This window comes from Callorhinus ursinus, unplaced genomic scaffold (genome assembly GCF_003265705.2).
Source record: "Callorhinus ursinus isolate GAN/ISIS: 27379988/994484 unplaced genomic scaffold, GSC_fseal_2.0 scaffold12, whole genome shotgun sequence".
Taxonomy (NCBI): domain Eukaryota; kingdom Metazoa; phylum Chordata; class Mammalia; order Carnivora; family Otariidae; genus Callorhinus; species Callorhinus ursinus.
In genome coordinates, this window is record NW_027397074.1 from 74,141,340 (window position 1) to 74,164,095 (window position 22,756).

At 36.3% G+C, this 22,756-nt stretch overlaps 1 protein-coding gene and 1 long non-coding RNA gene across 4 annotated transcripts in view; one reads left to right on the forward strand and one right to left on the reverse strand.

Annotated features, from left to right (window-relative positions):
- Positions 1–5,705, forward strand: part of LOC112811028 (uncharacterized) — a 75,977-nt gene extending 70,272 nt beyond the window's left edge. For all 3 annotated transcript variants that reach the window (XR_012380355.1, XR_012380357.1, XR_012380356.1), the window contains one exon: positions 3,328–5,705. This is a non-coding gene — a long non-coding RNA (uncharacterized lncRNA). The remainder of the gene's footprint in view (positions 1–3,327) is intronic.
- MTPN (myotrophin) overlaps positions 1–22,756 on the reverse strand; it is a 56,440-nt gene that overhangs the window by 16,047 nt on the left and 17,637 nt on the right. Inside the window, exons 2-3 of the mRNA XM_025854940.2 lie at positions 6,745–6,858; positions 5,700–5,783 (exon numbers count right to left, since the gene is read on the reverse strand). Coding sequence (XP_025710725.1) covers positions 5,700–5,783; positions 6,745–6,858 — 198 coding nt within the window. The remainder of the gene's footprint in view (positions 1–5,699; positions 5,784–6,744; positions 6,859–22,756) is intronic.

Genomic DNA, 22,756 nt, shown 5'->3' on the forward strand with positions numbered 1-22,756 from the left:
TTTGATCCTTCTGGCATCTCAGTTTTTCTCTTTGGGTTTAATTTGTTTCTTCCTGAAGTGCATCCAAATCTTCACTTGTTACCCAGGGTGCTGACCACTTCTGGGCTTGGAGCAGCCTTGGATCAGCTCCTACCTTTTCTAACAAAACTCTTTTGCTCATTTCGGGGAATGTTTTCTTCTTCAACCCCATCCCCTCTGCTTTCTGTGTCTCAAGGATTCATTATAATTTCTTCTCTAATGAACCCCTTCTTATGTTTCAAAGCAAGTATTGATTCATTCATTTTAAAAACCACTTTTCTGTCATAGGAGGGCAGAAAGGGGATACCATGGCATGTGTTCATACCTCATCTTTTTTAAAAAATTACTAGCTCAAAAATAAAAAAATCAGGCCAAATAACTTTTACCTACAGAAATAAACGTGTTTCTCATAACTGTCCCTGACTATAATTCTGCTAGGGAAAGAACAGGGACTTATGAGTCATAATTCTGGAACAAATCTCAATTTCATTATATTTTCTTTGACGTCTGGTAGATACTTAACCTCCCTGAGCCAAATGGTTTCCTTATCCATAATATGAAGATGATTATACCTATGTATTTGGATTGACAGAAATTAAAGGAGATAATATAAAGTGCTTAGTACACATTATGTTCTCCACAGATGTTAGTTTCTTTTTTTGCAATATGGACAATCAAGAATTAAATGTTTTTAATTCCCACTTGTGTCATAAACTTCATCTTCCATTGCATTAAATTAGAAACAAAAACAAAAACTTGGCCAGTAAGTGATCTAGTGTATCACATAGTTTGATTTTGAATATTCTAGTTACCCTCTTTCTTTTGTTTTTGTGGTTTTTCTTTTTACCCCCCATTAGTTTCTTTTTAACTTCGTTTACTTTGGCTTTTTTTCCTATACTAATGATATACCAGCTGGATAATATATTAAAAATGTCAATTTGGTAAACTTTTCAAACTAAGTACTTTTAAAATGAATTCATAATAATCCATAAGGATTCAAACTTTTGATAAAAGGCAGAACCAGATTTCATAATACATTGATTGTAACAAAAAAAAAGTGTTCTGGAACAGCCTTATTTTAGCAACTAAGGATTTTTGAAAGAGCACAATTTCCAAAAAAAATTTGGCTAACAAAACTACAGGGTATCCATTAAAGAAACTTATGCAGTAATAAAAAATCAAAGTAATTTTGAAAAAAGCAGAACTAAATTTTACTATGCTGCTTTCATAAAGGTTAAAAAAACCCTTTCATCTAAAATAACAGCTCTGCATGGGTACAATTGATCTGCCATTAACAGAGCCATCTCTGAATGTCGCTTGGCTTCAAAAATCAAGGCTCAGACACAAATAAAAGAACAGTATTAGAGTCACAAGTAAAAGAAAAAATAAGCTAGTTAAAAGTCAAACAACTCAACTTACAATCAATCAATAATGTAGCAACAGTGTATAAGTAAATCTATTAGGGCCTAACGTACATGCAAATCAAGGCAGAAGATTCTTTAACAATGGAATCTTACAGTCATGTCTCAATGACCTGGAGCATCATGCTTTGGAAATAAGGAATACCAACGATGATTTGGGACTTCTCTAGCATAACAATAATTGCTCTGTCCCGTGAGGAAAGAGAGGCTTATCAGAAAGAAATACAGAGCCTTGAGATATGGCTAAAAAGAAAGAGCATGCTTAGGAGCATCTCATTTAATGTTCAGGGCCTAAGCTAAAAAGCATCCCTTTTTAGCTTTTTTAATTAGGTTTTTATTAGGAGGTTTTTATTTTCAGAGAACAAAACAGATGGGTAGAAAAATATCAGGGAAAGAGAGACAAAGGGGGAGGAACAAATCTTGTTTTATCTTTTATTCTGACTTATGAATTTGTATTTTGGGCTGTAATTGACATATAACATTTGTATTAGTTTATGATTTGATACATGCATATATTGCAAAATGATTACCACAATAAAGTTTAGTTAACATCTATCGCCTCCTCACCTAGTTTTTTTCTTGTGATGAGAACTTTTAAGATTTACTCAGTAATTTTCAAATATATAAGATGGTATTAATACCATTTCTTTTACTATATAATTTTTTATATTATAATATGATATATATAATTTATAATACAATATAATAATACTGTTTCTTTTACTATATACTTAGCAGACAGGTTGAGGCCAGGGGAATTAAATTAAGTCCATGCTGAGGAACAGAGCTGAGTAGAGAAGAGAAATCAGATGCTGGTAATGTGGCTTAAGCACAGGGTCAGGAGGTGTGCCTCAACTGTAGTTATGTGAGTCAACAAGATCTTTTTACTGTTTAAGCCTATCTGAGCTGGGTTTAGTTACATGCAATATAAAGAATTCTAACTAATAAAATATTGGAATTACATAAATCTTTAACAAACTGTAAATCAATACTTGTAGCCTGTGACAACCAGTTTTGAATATGGTAAGCAAAAATATTCTCCCAGGGATGAAATGATCCAGTAGTTTTCAAAGGTATTTTTTTTTTTTTTTTTTTTGAGGAGAAAAAGTTTTTTTATTCTGAGCTTCCCATAGCAAGGGAGTCAGCCACCAAGCCTTGCATTTTGGCAGACTCAAAGGCAGGTGGGGCAAGTGGAAACACACAGCAGTGATAAAAGGAAGACTTCCGGAAGCTTCCGGAAGCTGTCAGCTTTAAAAAAAAATTTTTTTCATGGGTGTGGGGAGGAGTAAGACAGAGTGACTAGAAATCTTTGTGAGCACATCCTACCACAGATTCTGGGCCCACTACAGTGGCCAAGAATAGTATTTTCATTTGTTTTGGCTTTGGGAGAACCACATCATTCATATCAGTATAATGTATAGTATCTAAAATTTACTGTTGATTTATACCCACTCTCCCAAAATAAAAACCCAACCCCAAACCAGTGACAACCATACACTTAAAGAAATTCAGTAATGGTGTTTAACATGCAGCTGTGGGGAAAAAAACCCAATCATTAAAAAAATTATCAATAAAGAGTAAGAGACAAACGTGCTAACCTTCTTCCCTAATTTTTTCTAAATCCATGAAGCATAAAATCCTCTTCAGTCTTAATTAAAATAAGAGCTACTATTTATTCATCATTTATGTGTCAGGTACTGTGGCAAAATGCTTAATATACATTTACTCATTTAATTTCTGTATCTTTTTTCCTTTAGCAGGACTTATTTTAAAATCCTAAGTGAAATGCTATAAACAGCATTTTCTAGAGTATGCCATGAAATGATAACCTTGGGATTAATCCTGGTGCCTTGTTTTATAAAGATTTCTTGTCTTCCATCATTTGCAGGTTCCATCTAATACAGCTAGAATGATTCCAACTGACTGGTTTGTTGAGACTGGAATTTGAACTCCATCGAAGAGTCCACACCAGACAATTCCAAACTTACCAGGACCCCAAGCATTATCAAGACACCATATGACTTGGAGGGCCCTTATTTATAGCAAACAGCCCCTAATAATCTCACTCAGTATGTACTACAGAAAATGAAGCTTACACATTTCATACTGGGGCTACTCAAAGTATGGTCTGTGAACCTGGCACCACTAGTAGTCCAGGACATTGTCTACATCACTAAGTATAATGCTTAGTTCAGCTAACTTGTTTTTTCATAGCAAGATATTCTTGATGAAGGAGACTTGACTGATTTAGATTCTAGCCCAAGCTCCTTACCCATCATGAACTGGTAACAGTTTGTGGACCAGCTTTTTGGAATAACACTTGTTCTAGACCTCAATTTTAAGTATTGCCTCTAGTTTTCTGTCCCTGATGCCACACACAACTTAACTGACCAACCCCCAATACTTAAACAATGGAAAAAACAATAAAAATTAGCAATTTGAGTATCAAAAATAATAGGACACCTAGGAATAAATCTAACTGAAGAGGTGAAAGACCTGTACCCTGAAAGCTCTAAAACTGATGAAAGAAATGACAAGACATCCCATTCTCATGGACTGGAAGGACAAATACTGTTGAAATGTCTATACTACCCAAAGCAATCTACCCATTCAATGCAATCCCTATCAAAGTGCCAACAGCATTATTCACAGAGCTGTAACAAAGAATCCTAAAAATTGTATGGAACCACGAAAGACCCCAATTAGCCAAAGAAACAATGAAAAAGAAAAACAAAGCCGGAGGCATCCACAATTCCAGACTTCAAGTTATATTACAATGCTGTAGTAACCAAAACAGTATGGTACTGGCCCAAAAATAGACACACAGATCAATGGAACAGAACAGAAAAGCCAGAAATGAACCCACAACTATATGGTCAATTAATCTTCAACAAAGCAAGAGAGAATATCCAATGGGAAAAAGACAGTGTCTTCAACAAATGGTGTTGGGAAAACTGGACAGTAACATGCAAAAGAAACCGGACCACTTTATTATACCATACACAAAAATCAATTCAAAAGGGATGAAAGACCTAAACGTGAGACCTGAAACCATAAAAATCCTAAAAGAGAACACAGGCAGTAATTGCTTTGACACTGGCTATAGCAACTTTCTAGATATGTCTCCTGACGCAAGGGAAACAAAAGCAAAGATAAACTATTGGGACTACATTAAAATAAAAAGCTTCTGCACAGCAAAGGAAACCATCAACAAAACTAAAAGACAGCCTACAGAATGGGAGAAGATATTTGCAAATTACTTAACTGATAAAGCATCAGTATCCAAAATATATAAAGAACTTATAAAACCTAAAACCCCCAAAATGAATAATCTGACTAAAAATGGGAAGAAGACATGAGCTGACATTTTTCCAAAGAAGACATCCAGATGGCCAACAGACACATGATGGGTGATGTTAAACATCTTTTCATCAGGGAAATGCAAATCAAAATTATAATGAAATATCACCTCACACCTGTCAGAATGGCTAAAAAAAAAACAACACAAGGAACAACAGGTGTTGGCGAGGATGTGGAGAAATGGGAACGCTTGCACACTGTTAGTGGGAATGCAAACTGGTATAGCCACTCTAGAAAACCATATGGAGGTTCCTCAAAAGTTAAAAATACAACTACCCTATGATTCTGCAATTGCACTACTAGGTATATGCCCAAAGAATACAAAAATAATTCAAAGTGATACACCCCGATGTTTACAGTGGCATTATCTATAATAGCCGAATTATGGAAACAGCCCAAGTGTCCACCAACTGAAGAATGGATAAGGAAGACACACACACACACACACACACACACACACACACACACACACACACACTGGAATATTACTCAGCCATAAAAAGAATTAAATCTTGCCATTTGCAACAATATAGATGGTGTTAGAGAGTATTATGCTAAGTGAAATGAGTCAGAGAAAGACAAATACTATATGATTTCACTCATTTGTGGAATTTAAGAAACAAAACTAAAACTAGCAAAGGGGGAAAAAAAGAGGCAAACCAAGAAACAGACTCTTAACTACAGAGAACAAACTGATGGGTTACCAGAAGGGAGGAGGGTGGGGGGGCGTGGGGGAAATAGATGATGGTGATGAAGGAGTGCACTTGTTGCAAAGAGCACCGGGTACTGTATGCAAGTATTGAATTGCTATATTGTACACTTGAAGCGAATATTACACTGTATATCAACTAAGTGGAATTTTAAATAAAAACTTAAAAAACAATTAGCAGTTGACCTCACCTTTGACAGAAGCAATTTCACACAGGAAACATGCCCTTCATAGACAGCAGACAGAAGAGGGGTAATATGATGTTTATCTGGAGCCTATGAAATAATGAGATGAAAAACCACTTTATTTTTCATTTCTCCCTTCTTTCTAGATTTATTTAGAGAACTATCAATGTTTCCCTACTCAAGTTTCCTGCCACTTAGAGAGCTGCCAAGACCCAAACCCATAAGCCGTATCTCCTTGGATATCAGTGCAGTGAAGTAGAGGGCGCAGGGCTTTGACCTCAGCTCAGACCTTGACTCCGCCACTTACTGTACTATTTAACCTCTTTGAGCCCCAAGTTCCTCACTATTGTAGGAATGCCAGTGAGGTCCAGGAAGGGAAGAGGTGGGTAGAAATTAGCCGCTGAAGAGGGAAAAGACTGCCACAATGGGGCCAGTTGACATGGTGTCCCCTGAAATGTGTAAAGTGGATCGCACTTGCTATCATCGTTACTTAAACATTTGTCCAAAACTCTGAAAAGCTATAAAAGGCAAGAGGCAAGAGATGACTGCTCCTGTCTGACCCTCTGCCTACTGACCTTTCTCCAAAACTCCAGTTTGGATTTATCCTATCACTGCAGAGTCCTATCCTCCACTGCACGACAGCAATTTGTTACCTATAGTTGGTTTTAAAAAGTCTGTTTGTTGGGGCACCTGGGTGGCTCAGTCGTTAAGCGTCTGCCTTCGACTCAGGCCATGATCCCAGAGTCCTGGGATGGAGCCCCACATCGGGCTCCCTGCTCAGTGGGAAGCCTGCTTCTCTCTCTCCCTCTCCCACTCCCCCTGCTTGTGTTCCCTCTCTCGCTGTGTCTCTCTCTGTCAAAAAATAAATAAAATCTTAAAAAAAAATAAGTCTGTGCTGCTTATTTAAAAAAAAAAATTCCAGTTATATATTTCTAAGTTACAGGAAATTTGGTATAATTTCAGACTATATTCTTATTTTACAAGTCTGTAGAAAATAATTACCCAGGGCATACAACAGGATTTTTTTCTAAAATGAATGTTCTTTACATACATTAATATCTGCTCCTTTCAGCAGCAAAAATTCCAGGATTTCAAGCTGCCCACAGTCTGCTGCATAATGAAGAGGCTTCCTTCCACCTTCTAGTGTCCGGTTGACATCTTCCCCCTTATAAGAGAAGCCAAATGAAAATGATATTTAGATGGATGGTAGACTGAAGATGGGACATGAAATACCCAGTATTTTTCCCTTCTTAAGGCGTAAGAGTTTCATGAAACAATTACATTTTCCGCAAAGTGAAATAAGTAAACAAGAAGTTGAAATTAAATTCTGCACAGTAGCACACACACTGTATGAAGGTAATTCAATCATGACTAGTCAAACTAAAGACAAAAGACAATAATGCTAACTGTCATGAAAGACGTTACTGTGCTCTATTTCTAAGGAGTTCAGTCAGCATAAAGTCAAGATGTGGCCACAGAAGACTGGTTAGTTCACATACTGAGAGTTTATGCTGATCACAGGACATGTATTGTAATTCAAGGAAAAGCATCATGACTTTGAAGGAAGCAGACATCATTATCACAAGGTAGTAGTATTGCTACTAAGAATCATTTCCTTCATTTAACATTTACTAAAGCCGAGCTATATGGCAGGCACTGTGCACACAAAGGTGAACAAAATCACACGTGGCTTCTGACTGCATGGAGCTAACCATCTTGTGTGGGGAGGCAGATATTAATCAAATAATCACATAATTAAGCAATGTCAAAATATAACTGCTATAAAGGAAAGGAACTCACTGCTGTACAGATAGTTTTCAGAACAGGACTTAATCTTGGTGATGGATGCTCCAGGAGTGGGTCATGTTAGAGAATGAACTCAAGGCCCCCAAAAAAGTTTTCATTCATTGAGAAGATTCTAACAATAACCAATACAACCAGCCACTATGGGTCTGGTACTCTGCTAGACACATAAGCTCTCATCTTTAAGCCAACCTAAAAGGAGAACATCTCCATTTAATAAATGAAAAGTCTGAAGCTAAAAGTTGACTAACTTTTTACTGTGGCTTAGTAACAAGTGAGATCTAAACTCATGTTGCCTCCAATTCAGTATTTGCCCATCTTTCTTAAGCAAAGTTCAGATTTTTAGAGTAACAACATGTCTGAAGGAACTTATTTTCTCAATTACTATTCACTTATCTTGGTTTGGTCAACTCATCAAGCCATATTCTGAATCAAGATGCTCAGAACCCTATCATCCCATGGCCATTACAAGCTGTTCTTTCAAACATACTCTATATGGATATAGAAGAAAGGTGTACAACATGCTTAAAGTCAATGGAGATGAGGTTGAAGCTCCAATTCTACTACTTATTTGTGGGACCTCTGACTTTCCAAATCTGTTTCCTTATCTGTAAAATGTGAATAAAAATGCTTAGACCTCGCAGGTTTTAGTGCATCATTAAGCTACTCCATGCAAAGTACTTAACATAGTTTCTGATAATAGTACTAAAAGACTATCCAAAATTGAGTTAAGGCAGGTTTCTGCATAATGGCTGGAATTCAAAGGTATGATTTAATGTAATATACTTGCTCTTCAGAAACAAATTTATAGTAAGGGGAACTTGGTGTGCCACCATAGCCTTTATTCACAGTTGTGAATAAATGTCAAAATGTAACTGCTATAAAGGAAAGGAAATTCATGCAACAAGTGAGAGGCTTTGAGGCAAACGGAGATACTGCTTCACTGATTCTCAAATGTAACTAGTTTTCCTTACATTATTAATATTTCCTTTCCATTATTAACTAGAGAGCATTAACTGGATAGGTGCTTTTTTTCACTGAAAAGAAAGTATTGCTTGTAATAAGTAATCAATAAGATGACTTTGTTAGAAAGCTATATTCTGGAATCAAAATAAGTGTCATCTTCCTTCCCCGCTTAGTATAAGTATGGAAAATGCATATGAAATGCAGTTGTGAGTTTAAACTTTATCCTTTATCCCTGCAGACATATCTTTACAGTTCTTATTTTAGCAGACAAAAAAAAAAAAATGACAATGTCAGAAAGGCTTTGTATGACTGACAGGAAAGAAAGGATCCTCTTCTGTGGAGCCTTAGCCAAAGCTGTATTTACAGAGAAATTTATAGTACCAGAAGACCTGTACTGGAAAAGTAGAAAGGCCTCAAATAATGATTTTTGTACTTTCACCTTAAGAAACTAGAGAGTATTACACACACACAAAACCAACCTAGAGTTTCTTAAGAAACTAGAGAGTATTACATACACACAAAACCAATCTAGAGAGTACTATGCTAAGCGAAATAAATTAGCTGGAGAAAGACAAATACCATATGATTTCACTCATACGTGGAATTTAAGAAACAAACAAGCAAAAACAAAAACAAAAACAAAAACCGAGCCTAGGTTAAAAAAAAAAGAGGGGGGCAACCCAAGAAACTGACCCTTAACTACAGAGAACAAACTGATGGTTACTAGAGTGGAGGTGGGTGGGGGAATGAGTGAAATAGGTGATGGGGATTAAGGACCACACTAGGGATGAGCACAGGGTGATGTATGGAAGTGCTGAATCACTATACTGTACACCTGAAACTAATATTATACTGTATGTTAACTGGAATTTAAATAAAAACTTACAATTAGGGAGAAGCAAAAAGGTTTATGGAAATCCCTGTACCTTCTGCTCAATTTTGCTGTGTCCCTAGGTATGCTCCAAAAAATAAATTTTTAAAACAGAAAATTAAATTCAAAGTAAGCCAGAAGGAAGAATGAAAGAGCAGGAACTAATGAAAAAGAAAACAAAAAAGTAATATAAATCAAAAGCTGATTCTCCGAGATCAATACAATCGATAAGTATCTAACCAGAGTGATCAGAAAATAGTGAATACACGAAGTGCTAATATCAGACTTTACTGATTACCTTCCCACAAAGAAACTCCCAGGCCCTAGAGGGCTACACTGGTAAATTTGACCAGACTTTTAAGAAAAAGAGCAATACCAATTCTTCCAGAAGATGGGAAGCATTTTCACTCATTTTATGAGGTCAGCATTACTCTTCAAAATACGACAATGATGATATAGAAGAACATGACAACAAAACAAAAGAACGCTACAGGCGTTCTTCCCTCATGAACACAAATTCTAAACAAAATTTTAGTAAACTGAACTTAAAATAATTAAAAAAAATACATACATATAAAAAGAATATAACCATGACCAAAAGGAGTTTATCCCAGGAATACAAAGTTGGTTAAATATTTGAAGTCAGTTAACATAATTCACCATTTCAACAAACCAGAAAAGAAAAACCATATGATCATCTCAGTAAATGAAAAAGTATCTGACAAAACCCTACATCCCTTCCTGATAAAAACTCAGCAGGGGTGCCTGGGTGGCTCAGTCCTTAAGCGTCTGCCTTTGGCTGAGGTCATGATCCCAGGGATCTGGGATCGAGCCCCGCATTGGGCTCCCTGCTTCTCCCTCTCCCACTCCCCCTGCTTGTGTTCCCTCTCTCTGTCAAAAAGTAAATGAAATCTTAAAAAAAAAAAAAAAATTCAGCAAACTAGGAAAAGAAGAAAACTTCCTTGGCCTAATAAGGGGCTTCCATAAAAAAAAATTAACTACAACTATCATACTTCATTGGTGACATATTGAATGCTTTGCCCCTAAAAATCAGGAACAAGACAAGACGTCTCTGTTTTTATCAATTCTACTCAACACAGTACTGGAAGTTCTAACCGGTACCATTAGGGATGGAAAAAAAAAAACCCAACATCCATTTTGAAAAAAAAAGAAGTAAAACTGTATTTGTAGGTGACATGGTCATCAATGTAGAAAATTCTATGGAATCTACCAAAAGGCTACTAGAACTAGTAACTTTAGCAGTGTTTCAGGACAAAATAATATATAAAATCAACTGCATTTTTATATACTAGCAATGAGTAATTGCAAATCAAAACTAAAATCAGTATTATTTACAAGAACATCCAAAGATACGAAATAGTGATAAGTTAACAAAAATGTGAAATACCGAACACCAAAAACTACTAAAAAGTGCTGAAATTAGGACCTAAAGAAATGGAGAGATAATACCACATTTGTGGGTTGGAAGACTCAGGGCTGTAAAGATGTCGATTCTCCCCAAATTGATGTGTAGATTCAACGCAATACCAGTCAAAACCACAGCAGGCTTTTTTTTTTTTAAAGAAACTGACAAACAGATCCTAAATTTGATCTGAAAACGTAGAGGATCTAGACTAGCCAAAACCACTTTAAAAAAGAACAAGTTGGAAGGCAAGTACTACCTGATTTCAAGAATTATTAGAAACTGAGGTAATCAAGAAAGTATAGCATTGCCATAAAATTAAAAAATATGCAAACTTTTATCACTATCTTGAAAGAAAGCGAGCAGTGGTTGCCTGAGGGGAGGGGAGGGATGATAGGACGGAGGGATCACAAAAAGAGCGGTGAGGGTAATGGATGTGTTATCTTCATTGTGGTGATGATTTCATGGGGTATATACATGTCAAAACTTATCAAACTGTACACTTTAAATATCTGTAGTTTGTTGTATTTCAATTATACCTCAATAACAGATTTTCCTGAAATCAAATCTCTGTGGCTCTATTCTTACAAAATGGGCTGCTAACAAAGCAGTATTTGAGACAGGATGAGAGCAGGGGTAACTAACAATCTTCATGGGAGACTTAAAGAGCAAAAGCTAGTTGAGGTCAAGTTCCCTCACTGTCAGTGCTGAAGGAAAAAACCTCTTGCCTTCTATATCCTATACCTCAACTAACTACATGGAACCAGAAGTTCTAAAGTGGGATGAGAGAGGATCAATGTGACCCCTACCAGTTGGGTGGGCTTCAGAGATCAAAACAATTGTCTGAATTGCTGGAAAAAACATCCTTATCGATATCCCAACTTCTAGCATACATTCTTTACTCTGCAACTACAGGGAACTTGCTAAACACAAAATGTGATCACATCATTCCCTTTCAAAAAGTCCTCTGATGGCTATTCATTGCTCCTAGAGAATACTGTCTAAACAACACAGTTTAGAAGATCTGGGATGATCTATCTGGTGACTACCCTTCCAACTTCCGTTCTCACATTCTCACAGCAATCCTCCCTCAGCACCCCACTCCCCCCCCCACCCCGCTTGGTTAACTCCTACTAATTCTTTGGAAGCAGGCTTTAATACAACTTCCTGTGGAGTGTCTTCTCTAACCACCTCAGCTCTGAGTAATGTGAACCTCACAGGTATGCCCAAAGCACCTTGCACTCCCTTTTCGTCAACACTTACCACATTGTACTCAAACTGCCTATTATCTGTATCCTCTATGAACACAGGTCGGGTACCAGGCTCTATGATTTACTTTTGCATCTCCAATGCCTAGTATAGTTTCTGACAGATAGTAAATGTTGATATGATAAAGCTCTGGTTGAAGAAATGATGAGGTTGCTCAAGTAACAGATTTGGAAGCAGGTCATACATGACACCCTCCATTTCAAGCAAACATGGATAATGCGTTAGTTATCTAGTAAGAGCAGCAGTAACTTGAGATCAATAGCGTGTTTACCGAAGTAGGAGGTCTGAATGAATTCACCCAGTTTTCAGCGGTCTTGATAGGTGTAACTGCAGTAGTGGTGATAAAATAGGGAAGGAAGATGTGCTCTATCTAGTTCCTTTCTCCCTACCCTCTGCCAATACTCTAGGCATAAGTGACATCACCAGAGAAGAAGTTAGACACCTGTTGCGTAACCTTGATTCTAACTTAATGAAACATTACCAGCTACCAAGAAAAATCTAACCCTAATTTTGTCTCCCAGATTCTAGGATTAAAGAAAGATGTACTATCTCAAGGGGTCCCTTAACATTACATGACAATCTTACCATGTTTTCCCTTTTCTCTCGCTTTTCCACTTTCCAGAGAAACTATGTTAAGTTTCTTCCACCTTTTTACAGACCTCAGACTTCTTTATCTCCTCGTTCCCTTTCATTCTCGGCAGATAACCTCATCATATCCTCTTTACACAGAAGACTGCCTTCAGACAGCCACTCCCTCAGGAACTTCCCTCCACCACCCCTTCCTACAACAAAGACAAATCCCTCCTCCGGGGGTGGCTGCGTGACTCAGTCGTTAAGCGTCTGCCTTCGGCTCAGGTCATGATCCCTGGGTCCTGGGATCGAGCCCCGCATTGGGCTCCCTGCTCTGCCGCGAGTCTGCTTCTCCCTCTCCCACTCCCCCTGCTTGTGTTCCCTCTCTCGCTGGGTCTCTCCCTCTCAAATAGATAAATAAAATCTTAAAAAAAAAAAAAAAAATCTCTCCTCCGGTCTGAAGCCAAACTCTCACCTGTGTTTTGGATATCATCCTTTCCTGTTTTCGTAGAGAATTTCTTGCCTGTGTTTTCAACCTCTACTGCTCTCCTGGCCCCTTTTCATCAGTCCGTGCCATGTACAACTCTTCCGCTAAACAAGCAAAATACAACACAATAACCTCTCTCCTTAGACCCATCCTTAGACCTTTCAGTTACTGTTCTCCCTCCTCCCTCTCATGGCTAAATTTTCCAAGAACACTGTATTTGCTATCTCCAATTTCTCATCTTCTGTTCTAATCTGACTTCCACCCTCACCACTAAACCACAACCATTTTTGCTGAGGTCAATGACTTCCATGTTGCAAAATGCAAAGGTTATCCCAGTCCTCACCTTAATTGACCTCACAGAAGTGACGAAGTCGATCATTTCTTCCACTCTCTTCACCTGGCTTCAGCTACACCACATTATTGACCACTGCTTCTCTGTTACCTCTCTGGACTTATCCACGTCTACCAGGTGTTTAAAACAAATTTTGGGGATCTTGGTTATGATTTCAGATTTTCATCATGTATAATTTAAACAGGTGATTAAGTTCGGTCATCCTTATACAGTCCTGTAATAATATCTATATAAAAATACTTTGACTATAAATTTTTTTTTAATAACAAATGCTTCCTCAGGGATAAAGTTTACATATGTTTTTAAAGACTGCACCATGCAGGTCACAAATAATAACTCTGCATACAGCTTTTATTTACCATATACAGTTGAAGTAATGCAAACTGACAAACCTAATTTGTCATCACATCAAGGCTTGCCTAGCTTTACCTTTCCCTTTTAACAAGAATAATCTATCCAGTTTCATTTTACTCTTTCTTTTATTGCAACATGAAGCCTGTTGGTTGTTAAATACACAACACAGATTTTTATTCTATTAAATTTATATTTTGCCATATATTTCTTCTAAGTTGTTTTTAAGCTATTTTTATTTTCTCTAAATATGGCATATTCCCGATATGTAATATGGCAGATATAATAAACTTCACAATATTTTCTGGTGAGCAGTTTAAATACATTTAAACTTTTTAAAATGCATTAAAAAAAATACATTTAAATACATTCTATCCAGAACCACTGTAGTGACTATGAAATGCTTTAGGATAGGTTGACTCCTGGTGCGTCTCAAATAAGGGGGTTTAGATTATGGTGGGAGGAGAAAGTCTATGTGATATTCTCATTGAAAAGAAGAGTTCTAAGATTCCTTCATATTCTAACAACTGCAGATTACCTTCTCTGATTCTTCCCTGGTCCTAATCAAGATTGTTCAAAGAATTAAAAGAAAAAAAAAAGATGTGATAATGCATTACTAGTTTATATCAATTAAGTCAGTGAGTTCTATGTTAAGAGGAGAACCAAATAAACTGTAAGCAGTATTATTTATTCCAATGTTGAAGCATGACATTCTAGGGCTGGACAGTGGACAGGTTTTCCAACTTTTTGAAAATTAAATGACATTACTGGCATTTGTGAAGGCTAATCATGCTTCATTTCTCAAGTACCACTGTTCTGAATAACCAAGAGCCTCAACTATATTGATAAATTCTTATCTAACTAGAAAATTATTGGTGTAATGGTCTAGTTCTAATTTAAAATCAATAAGTCAACTAGCATTTATTAAGCAGCCATGTTATGCTGGGCATGCTCATGGTACAAAAAAGTAGAATTGTGGGTCTGTGTCTACCTTAGGCGTCAGAGACTACATCTTATACTTCTTTTATTTCTACCACAATGCCTAATATGGTAATTTTAAACCTCAGTAATAATTTGGGATTGCTGATTATGATAGCATGTTATAAAATGCTATATTAAGATGTAACAGTATTCACTAAGGTGATTTGGAGAGTATGCGTGAACGCAGCACATGTGTATATAAGAGAATATACTTGGAGAAATTATTATGGTGTATGGATTTCTCATAGGAATTTCCTCCTGGAAATCCAGGAAGTGTTAATTTGGAAAGTACCTACACCACACGGCATAGTTGTGAGGCTTCAATGAAATAATGTAAGGTGCCTGGCACATAGCGCTCAATAATGCCAACAGCTTTTATTAACAGAGCCCTCAATGGTTTTCATTTGACTAATTTTCTACGCAATTTCTCCAAATTCAACAATTAAACAAATGTCAATCACGTACATCAATGTTCCTAAAAGGTAAGACTGATCATGCTACTCCTTCACTCAAAAAAACTTCAACTGCTCCCTTTGGTCGAACAGAAAATCCTCATCATGACACTCAAGTCCTCTTCACTTCAACACCAACCTGCCATTCTGGCCGCCTTACCTCATACTACACTGTTCGCAAAACATCAGGGCTTTCCCGCTTCCGGGAAACTTCATGTTGTTGCCTTTCTTTTTCATGGTTACCCCACTTCCTTTCATGTCCTAATCTGCTGAAATTCCACTTACTCTTTGAGACCTATTTTCTCTCATAAAATTTTTACCTGATACTCTTTTTTACCCCCTTGGTACTCTTGATATATATAATTCCCTCCTTTTAATTGTCATAGTTCTTAGTTTACGTCTACCACACTTTACCTTTTTTCAATCGGGCATTTATGTACTTCAATAAAAACTCCATTAAAAAAAGGAGAGTAACTTACTTATAAATACTGCCTATGATGTCTATGGGTGACTTGTCCCAATAGTCCAATTTAATGAATTAGTGCAGTCATTTATAGCATCTTTGTCACACTATGGAACCTGCTGCTTACCATAACAACTATCACTCCACAAAGAGGTAGTTTAAAAATATCATTAGTGTGTCTGAAAGTCAGTCTCGGTGTTAGAAAGGACTCTGAATGTCATCCAACCCATCCCCTTACTCTCTGTTTGAATCCTTGCTTGTGTATGCTCAACCTACAACTGAACCTCTCTAATGAAAGGCAACTCAAGATCTTACTGATCAGCTCATTCTACTTTACAGTTGTGGTTCTACCCATTGGGGACACATGGAACAAGCAGTCCCTATTTTCATGTTAGATTAGCAATTATGTTTAGCAGCCACATCACATTATAACTAAAACGAAATCTTTTTGTATGATTTGCTGTTACCCTGAACTTCAGTTACTCATTTTCTGAGTGTAAACGTAGGGCCATTACATTAATTGCTATTAAATGTCAACTTATAATGGTCATTTTATTTTTCTAGGCTGCCAAGTTTCTTCTAGATTCTAATTAAAAGGAATTTGTTAGTTCTGATCCCCAAACTCCCTCTAGTTGTACCTCACCTATCTTCATTATGGTGACCTAAGACATTTATCAGAAAATGAGAAAAGATGAGGAATGAGCTCCACCAGTATCCAGGAAACTCCTTTAGCTCACGACATAAAGAAAGAGAGTATTTGGGTACTACCATTCGAACGGTCTTGACTCTAGTTCATTACATTCTTATCCCACCATCCTTTACCATCATTCCCTGAAGCATAACATTAAAACATAAAAAATTCAGTAAAATGACTGAGATTTCCTTTATCTAATAGTAGTCTAAGAACTGCAAAAAAAGGGAAATTAGCATAGCAGGATTTATTTCTAATTGATCCCTTCATAAGTGTTACGAACAACCCCACGGCCACCACAAATACATTTAAAAAGTAATACATTCATTAAATAAGATTTGGAAAAGAGATCTTTCTTCTAGTGAGTCCTGCCATCTAAAACACAACCATTATTACTACCTTGCTGTCCTTCTGTTTAATTTTTTTCTATGAAAGTAAATCACACTAATTATTTAACCTTGAGGTAAATTATTTTGGTACCATTCTTTTTTTTTTTTTTTAAAGATTTTTATTTATTTATTGAGAGAGAGAGAGAGAGAGCATGGTAGAGAGCATGAGAGGGAGGAAGGTCAGAGGGAAAAGCAGACTCCCTGCTGAGCAGGGAGCCCGATGTGGGACTCAGTCCTGGGACTCCAGGATCATGACCTGAGCCGAAGGCAGTCGCTTAACCAACTGAGCCACCCAGGCGCCCTTGGTACCATTCTTGAAATCTACATACTATTCTGTCAAGTAGATGTGCCATAGTTTACCTAAATATTCTAATTCTAGACATGTAGATTAATACCAAATAACCTGTACCATTAAAGTTCTTTTTTTTTTTTTAAGATTTTATTTTATCTTGACAGAGAGAGACACAGTGAGAGAAGAAACACAAGCAGGGAGAGTGGGAGAGAGAAGCAGGCTCTCCGTGGAGCAGGGAGCCCGATGCGGGGCTCGATCCCAGGACCCTGGGATCATGACCTGAGCCGAAGGCAGAAGGCAGATGCTTAACAACTGAGCCACCCAGGCACCCCTAAAGTTATTTTATAGAACATAACCATATCATATATTTCATCGATTCCAAAGTATGCATTTTCCTGTATTTTAACATCTCTGAAATCGGGTCACAGGAAAAAAGAAAGTTGGAGAACATAAAATGGCAAAATTCACTGAAAGTAAGACCTGCTCATATTATTCTCATGGAAAATGGGTGAGTATGCCATCAATTCTAGTTCAGAAACTAAATAGAGTATTTCATATTTTAACAATATAATAAAGATATTAAATAAATTAAAGCCAGCAGGGACACATTAAATCCTAATGCTAATGCTAAATGCTCAGAAGTTCTCACTTCATCTAAATTGCGTCCACAAACTAAAACGGAAAGCAAACTGTCCTCCAGTATAAGTGATACATTCTCAGGGACACATTCCTGATATGCCTGCCTCAACTTCTGTGAAAACAAACAGAAAAAGACAACTCAAAAAAGCTCAGACTGGGGGCGCCTGCGTGGCTCAGTCGGTTAAGCATCTGAATCTTGATTTTGGTGCAGGTCATGATCTCAGGGTTTTGAGATCAAGCCCCATGTCAGGCTCCACTCTGGGTATGTTTGCATACCCTCAATCTGGACAGCTTTCCCCTCTAAAGAGTAAGTCACAGAAGAAAAACAATATGGGCGTGTATGAAAACTACAAAAAAAACTTTAACAAAGGAAAAGAAAAATCATACTGAAAACTCAAGAAACAATTTTAGAAAGCATTCACAGAGTGATCAAGATGGAATCCAAAAGATATGGTTTCTATGAAAAAAGTATCTTAAGAGGAAAACAAGCAAATGCAAAGCAAACAAACTGAGATCCAGGCTGATGGGAGTAGGAAACTGGGTGAGAAAGTGAAATACGGCAGGAGAATTAAAACTGCAATTGCAAGATTAAAATCTGCACCAAAGTCAGCAGAGCTGGGTAACACTACCAACTCTAAATTAAGAAAACTTAATTAAATAAAGAATTGTCAATAAGCTTAAGAAATTCTCCCAGAATACTGAGTGATAAACAAATAAAAATGATATAATGACAGTAAAGCTAAGATTTATAAATAATACATTGTCAAAACAAGGGGAACTGAGAGTTATAAAAGTACACCTTTTAAGTTCAAGAAAGACCTGAATCTGCAGATGGTAAAACTCATTTACAAAATTCAATAGAACCGCACCTCCACCGGCACCCATTAGTATGGTTTTGCAATTTCTGTTTTACAAGGATAAAAATAAAAACAAGTAAGTAAAAAATATGTTAACTCTAAAGAAAATTAAATTAGCCTGGTCTCTTTCTACAACACTGAATTCCAGAGGACAAGAGAAAGAGACTATCTGTAGTCATGCTATCCTCTGAGGAGAGTTATTGACACTGACACTAACGGGAGATGTATGAGGTGTCCTTTAAATATGCCGGAGGTAGGTAGAAGGTCTACAGGATCTCTGACCTGCAGCTGAGGGAGAATAAATTATGACTCATCCACTCCACACAAGCAAATCAACATTCACGTGTAAAGGCAAAGGCAGTCTTGGGTATCAGCAAATCAGAAAATACTCCAATGATGCTCCCACGAGGGAAGGAGGAGGAGTGAGCAGTACCTTAGGACTAGAATCTAGTGCAGTAAATTCTCCGACATTTAGTCTCAGCATCCCAAAGTGATTTTTGTTTATAATGGTTGGGTATTTATCAAAGCAGAAAACCTTTTAAATACTTATTAATTCATTTAGAAATAACAAGAAGAAACACATTGCATGTTAACATAAATGAGATTTTTAAAAATAAATAGCTATAGTCCTCTTCCCCTCTCCCCCAAAAGGTGAAGGGTGACACTGCATTACATTTTTTTGGGGGGGGGGGCAGTTCTATTTAATGTCTGCTTTAGTCGAGGACAGCTGACTTCTCATATCTGCTGTCACATTCAATTCATTTTGACCAAAATATATGAAGAAAATTTGGCCTCCCAGAGATATGTAGTTGAACAAGTAAAAAATTTAACTTTTTTTTTTTTAAAAGATTTTATTTGAGGAAGAAAGAGAAAGAAAACAAGCAGGGAGAGGGACAACGAGAGAGGGAGAGGCAGGCTCCCCGCTGAGCAAGGAGCCCAATAGAGGGCCTCAATCCCAGGACCCTGAGATCATGACCTGAGCTGAAGGAGCTGAAGGCAGAAGTTAACCATCTGAGCCACCCAGGTGCCCAAAATTTAACATGTTTTTAACAGCCTTTTCAGTTAATTATGGATTTTGACACTACACTAAAACTCAACAAGTGGTAGTTTGTTAAAGATTACTTACAATGTGGCATTTGTCACTGCATCAATGAACTTAATATTCTGTTACATTAAAACCCATCAGTCTATTTACACTTTGGCTCTTTTATAAATATGGATGATTTTGTAATGCATTGGTCATTTAGAAAGTATTGGGTTTACTGAGTTACACAGATCTTCCAAATGTTGACTCACTTCTTTTTCAGAATCAAAACAATCACATTCACTGGTAACACTTCCAATCTCATCAGTAAAGCCCTTAAGTACTGGCTCAAAATGGCAGATATAATTGTTCCAAAATTTGACTTTTTTCTTCAAGCTATTTTCCTTGAACTGACAGGCTCACGAACTTCATTTGCAAGAAATTATCTGCCAAAGAGCCAAGACTGAATAACCAAATTTATAATTTGCAGGGTTTGCTCCCTCAAAAAGGCAGCTAGTTCAGGTTGCCACTCCAACTGTGAAAGTGCTTTATGAATACTTTCCATTTCTTCACAAAGAGTATGAAAGAAGTGTACACCATAATCAAGATTTAATGAAAGTGAATGTTTAGCGTTTCATCAAGGGCACTCTAAAGGGAAACTGGCATATATTTAATTGTGCATGTGTGGGGTAAGGTTCACAATGATGAGCAGCCATATAGTTTGGCGCTGCTGCCTTGATTGACACAGTGGCTTTACTTAACTCTGCTTTTGCGCCATCAGTAGAAGTGTCATCATAGTGAAGAGAGCAAAGAAAGTCTTAATATTATTATGAAAATAGTTCTGACCTCATGGATATCTTGAAGAGGTCCCTGGGGCCCCCAGACATCTATGAGATCTACAGTACTTTGAGAACTATTGCTTTAGTGAAATAGAAGAAATGAATTCAAATTACAACACAAGAATGGGGAGTTTGGGCATCATAAAGCCTTTACTTAAATATGGTTAAAAACTAGATAATACAGATGTCAAAAAGAAGTCTTGAGAGAGAAGACATAGATTTTTAACAAGCACATACAATCACACATTTACATAAAACAGAAAGTAGGTGAGAAAATACAAATTGACTGGGTTCTATCTTATTTGGGCCTTATTAAGGGACACAATCCCAACTAAATACTGTACACGGGAGACTTTAAAATAAATGATGGCATATCCTCCATGAAATACTATGCAGAATCATTTAAGATGAAAATAACATAGTTCTTGAATGCTTACCATGTGGCCAGGCACTGTTACAAGTATTTTCCAGGTATTAATTCACTTAATTATCACAAAAGCTTTAGGAAATTAAATTAGTACTACTATTCCCTTACAAGGAAACTGAGGCACAATGAAGATGACTTGCCCAAATTCTGTACTGCTGACATGGGGAGATGACCATGCTGTTGAGTGAATAAAGCAGGAATGATCCCACTTACTTCAAAACTTAGAAGACTATGTTTATCTATAGTCATATAAAATTTCAAGGAATATATACAATAAATTGATTGGTTGTCATCTTTAGAGACCAGGACTATGAGAACACTCTCACTTTCTGAATTTCAATAACATATTTTTTAAAAATGAAAAATCCATTAAAAATTAAAAAATCCATTACTTTTATAATCAAAGCAACACACATATTTTTGTTTTGAAAACTAAAACAAACTAAAGGCTACTGCTTAGCAAAATTTAGACTCAAACACTTTTTTTCTGATGAAATTTAAGTTCTGGTAGAACTAAAAAAATGAATACCTTTCAAGTCATGGAAGAAAAGGAAGCCGATAAAATAAATGCCTATGGCTAAAAAAAAAAAAAAAAGGCAAAATGAAAGTAAGTTTAAACAAAATAAATTCAAAGTCTAAAAAGAAAATTTAAATTGATCAGTTATGTCAACAAATGTGAATAGGTTTAACTATCAAATTTAAAGATAAAGAATGAATCTTGGATTTTGTTAAATAACATTGGCAAAAAGAAAAGTAAATAAAAATCCAATGAGACACACCTAAAAACAAAATAATGTGAGAAAATGTGAAAAAATATAACCGAATGGGCAAAAATATATCAGGTACATATATCTAAAAAAATTAGTGAGTAACATTAATATACGACAAAGTTGAATTCAAGGCAAAGAAAAGTATATGTGAAAAAGATGTTCACTTTATATTTAAAAAAATGTGTATGTTAGTCATGAATCTACCAAAGAATATCAAGAAAACAACTGACAAAAATAGCACCGTGGTGAGAGACTATCATAATAATCTCAGTCTTTGGCAGGTAAGAGTACAGCAGGCATGATTAATAATCAAAAAGACTGACTATATATCGAATTTTGTACCTTATGGAAACTACACCTTTAACTTCCATGATTAACAAAACTTGATTGTAACAGACCAAAGAAAACCTCAATATATCCTGAAGTTGAAAACCTTATAGCACCTATTCTCGAACCCCAATGCAATAAAACAAACACCAAAAAAACACCAAAGGAGGAAACAACAAACACACAAAACACCCAAATTTACACACATAAACACACACACACAATGTAACCAATAGTAAATGTCCTAAATTACTGATGAAGCAAAGAAGAGCTCAATACTGGAAAATTAATATTTTGAAAATAAAGGTAAAAATATTAAATTATTATGTTAAAGGTAAGAATATTACTTGTGGATAGACCCCAAACTGTGGAAAACCACAGCTTTGTGAGAGTGTTAATATAAAGTTACATGGCTTTTTTAAAATCTGTCCACTATTTTATTTCACATTAGACTTTGAAAACATTTATTATTTTGCCTAGATCTTGCAACAACAAAAATTTTAAGTATACTAATTCTGGTAACTTTCCATATTAGCCAAAAGGTAATGACAATTTTTACAAATTTAAAAATCCATAAAAAAAACTGTAGAGAAACATCATCCAATCCATCTTGCTTCCAAAGATAATTAACCTCTGAATGTCTGACTTCAAATTCAAAGATCTATTTTTCCAGTTTTGTAAAAATCAGTAATAAGAGTTCATTTAAGAGTTTTCAATGAAAAAAGAAAGGTTTTTTTCAAAGAAAAAAACCCCAGTATTTATAATATATGTATACACACACACACACACACACACACACACACACACACACACACACACA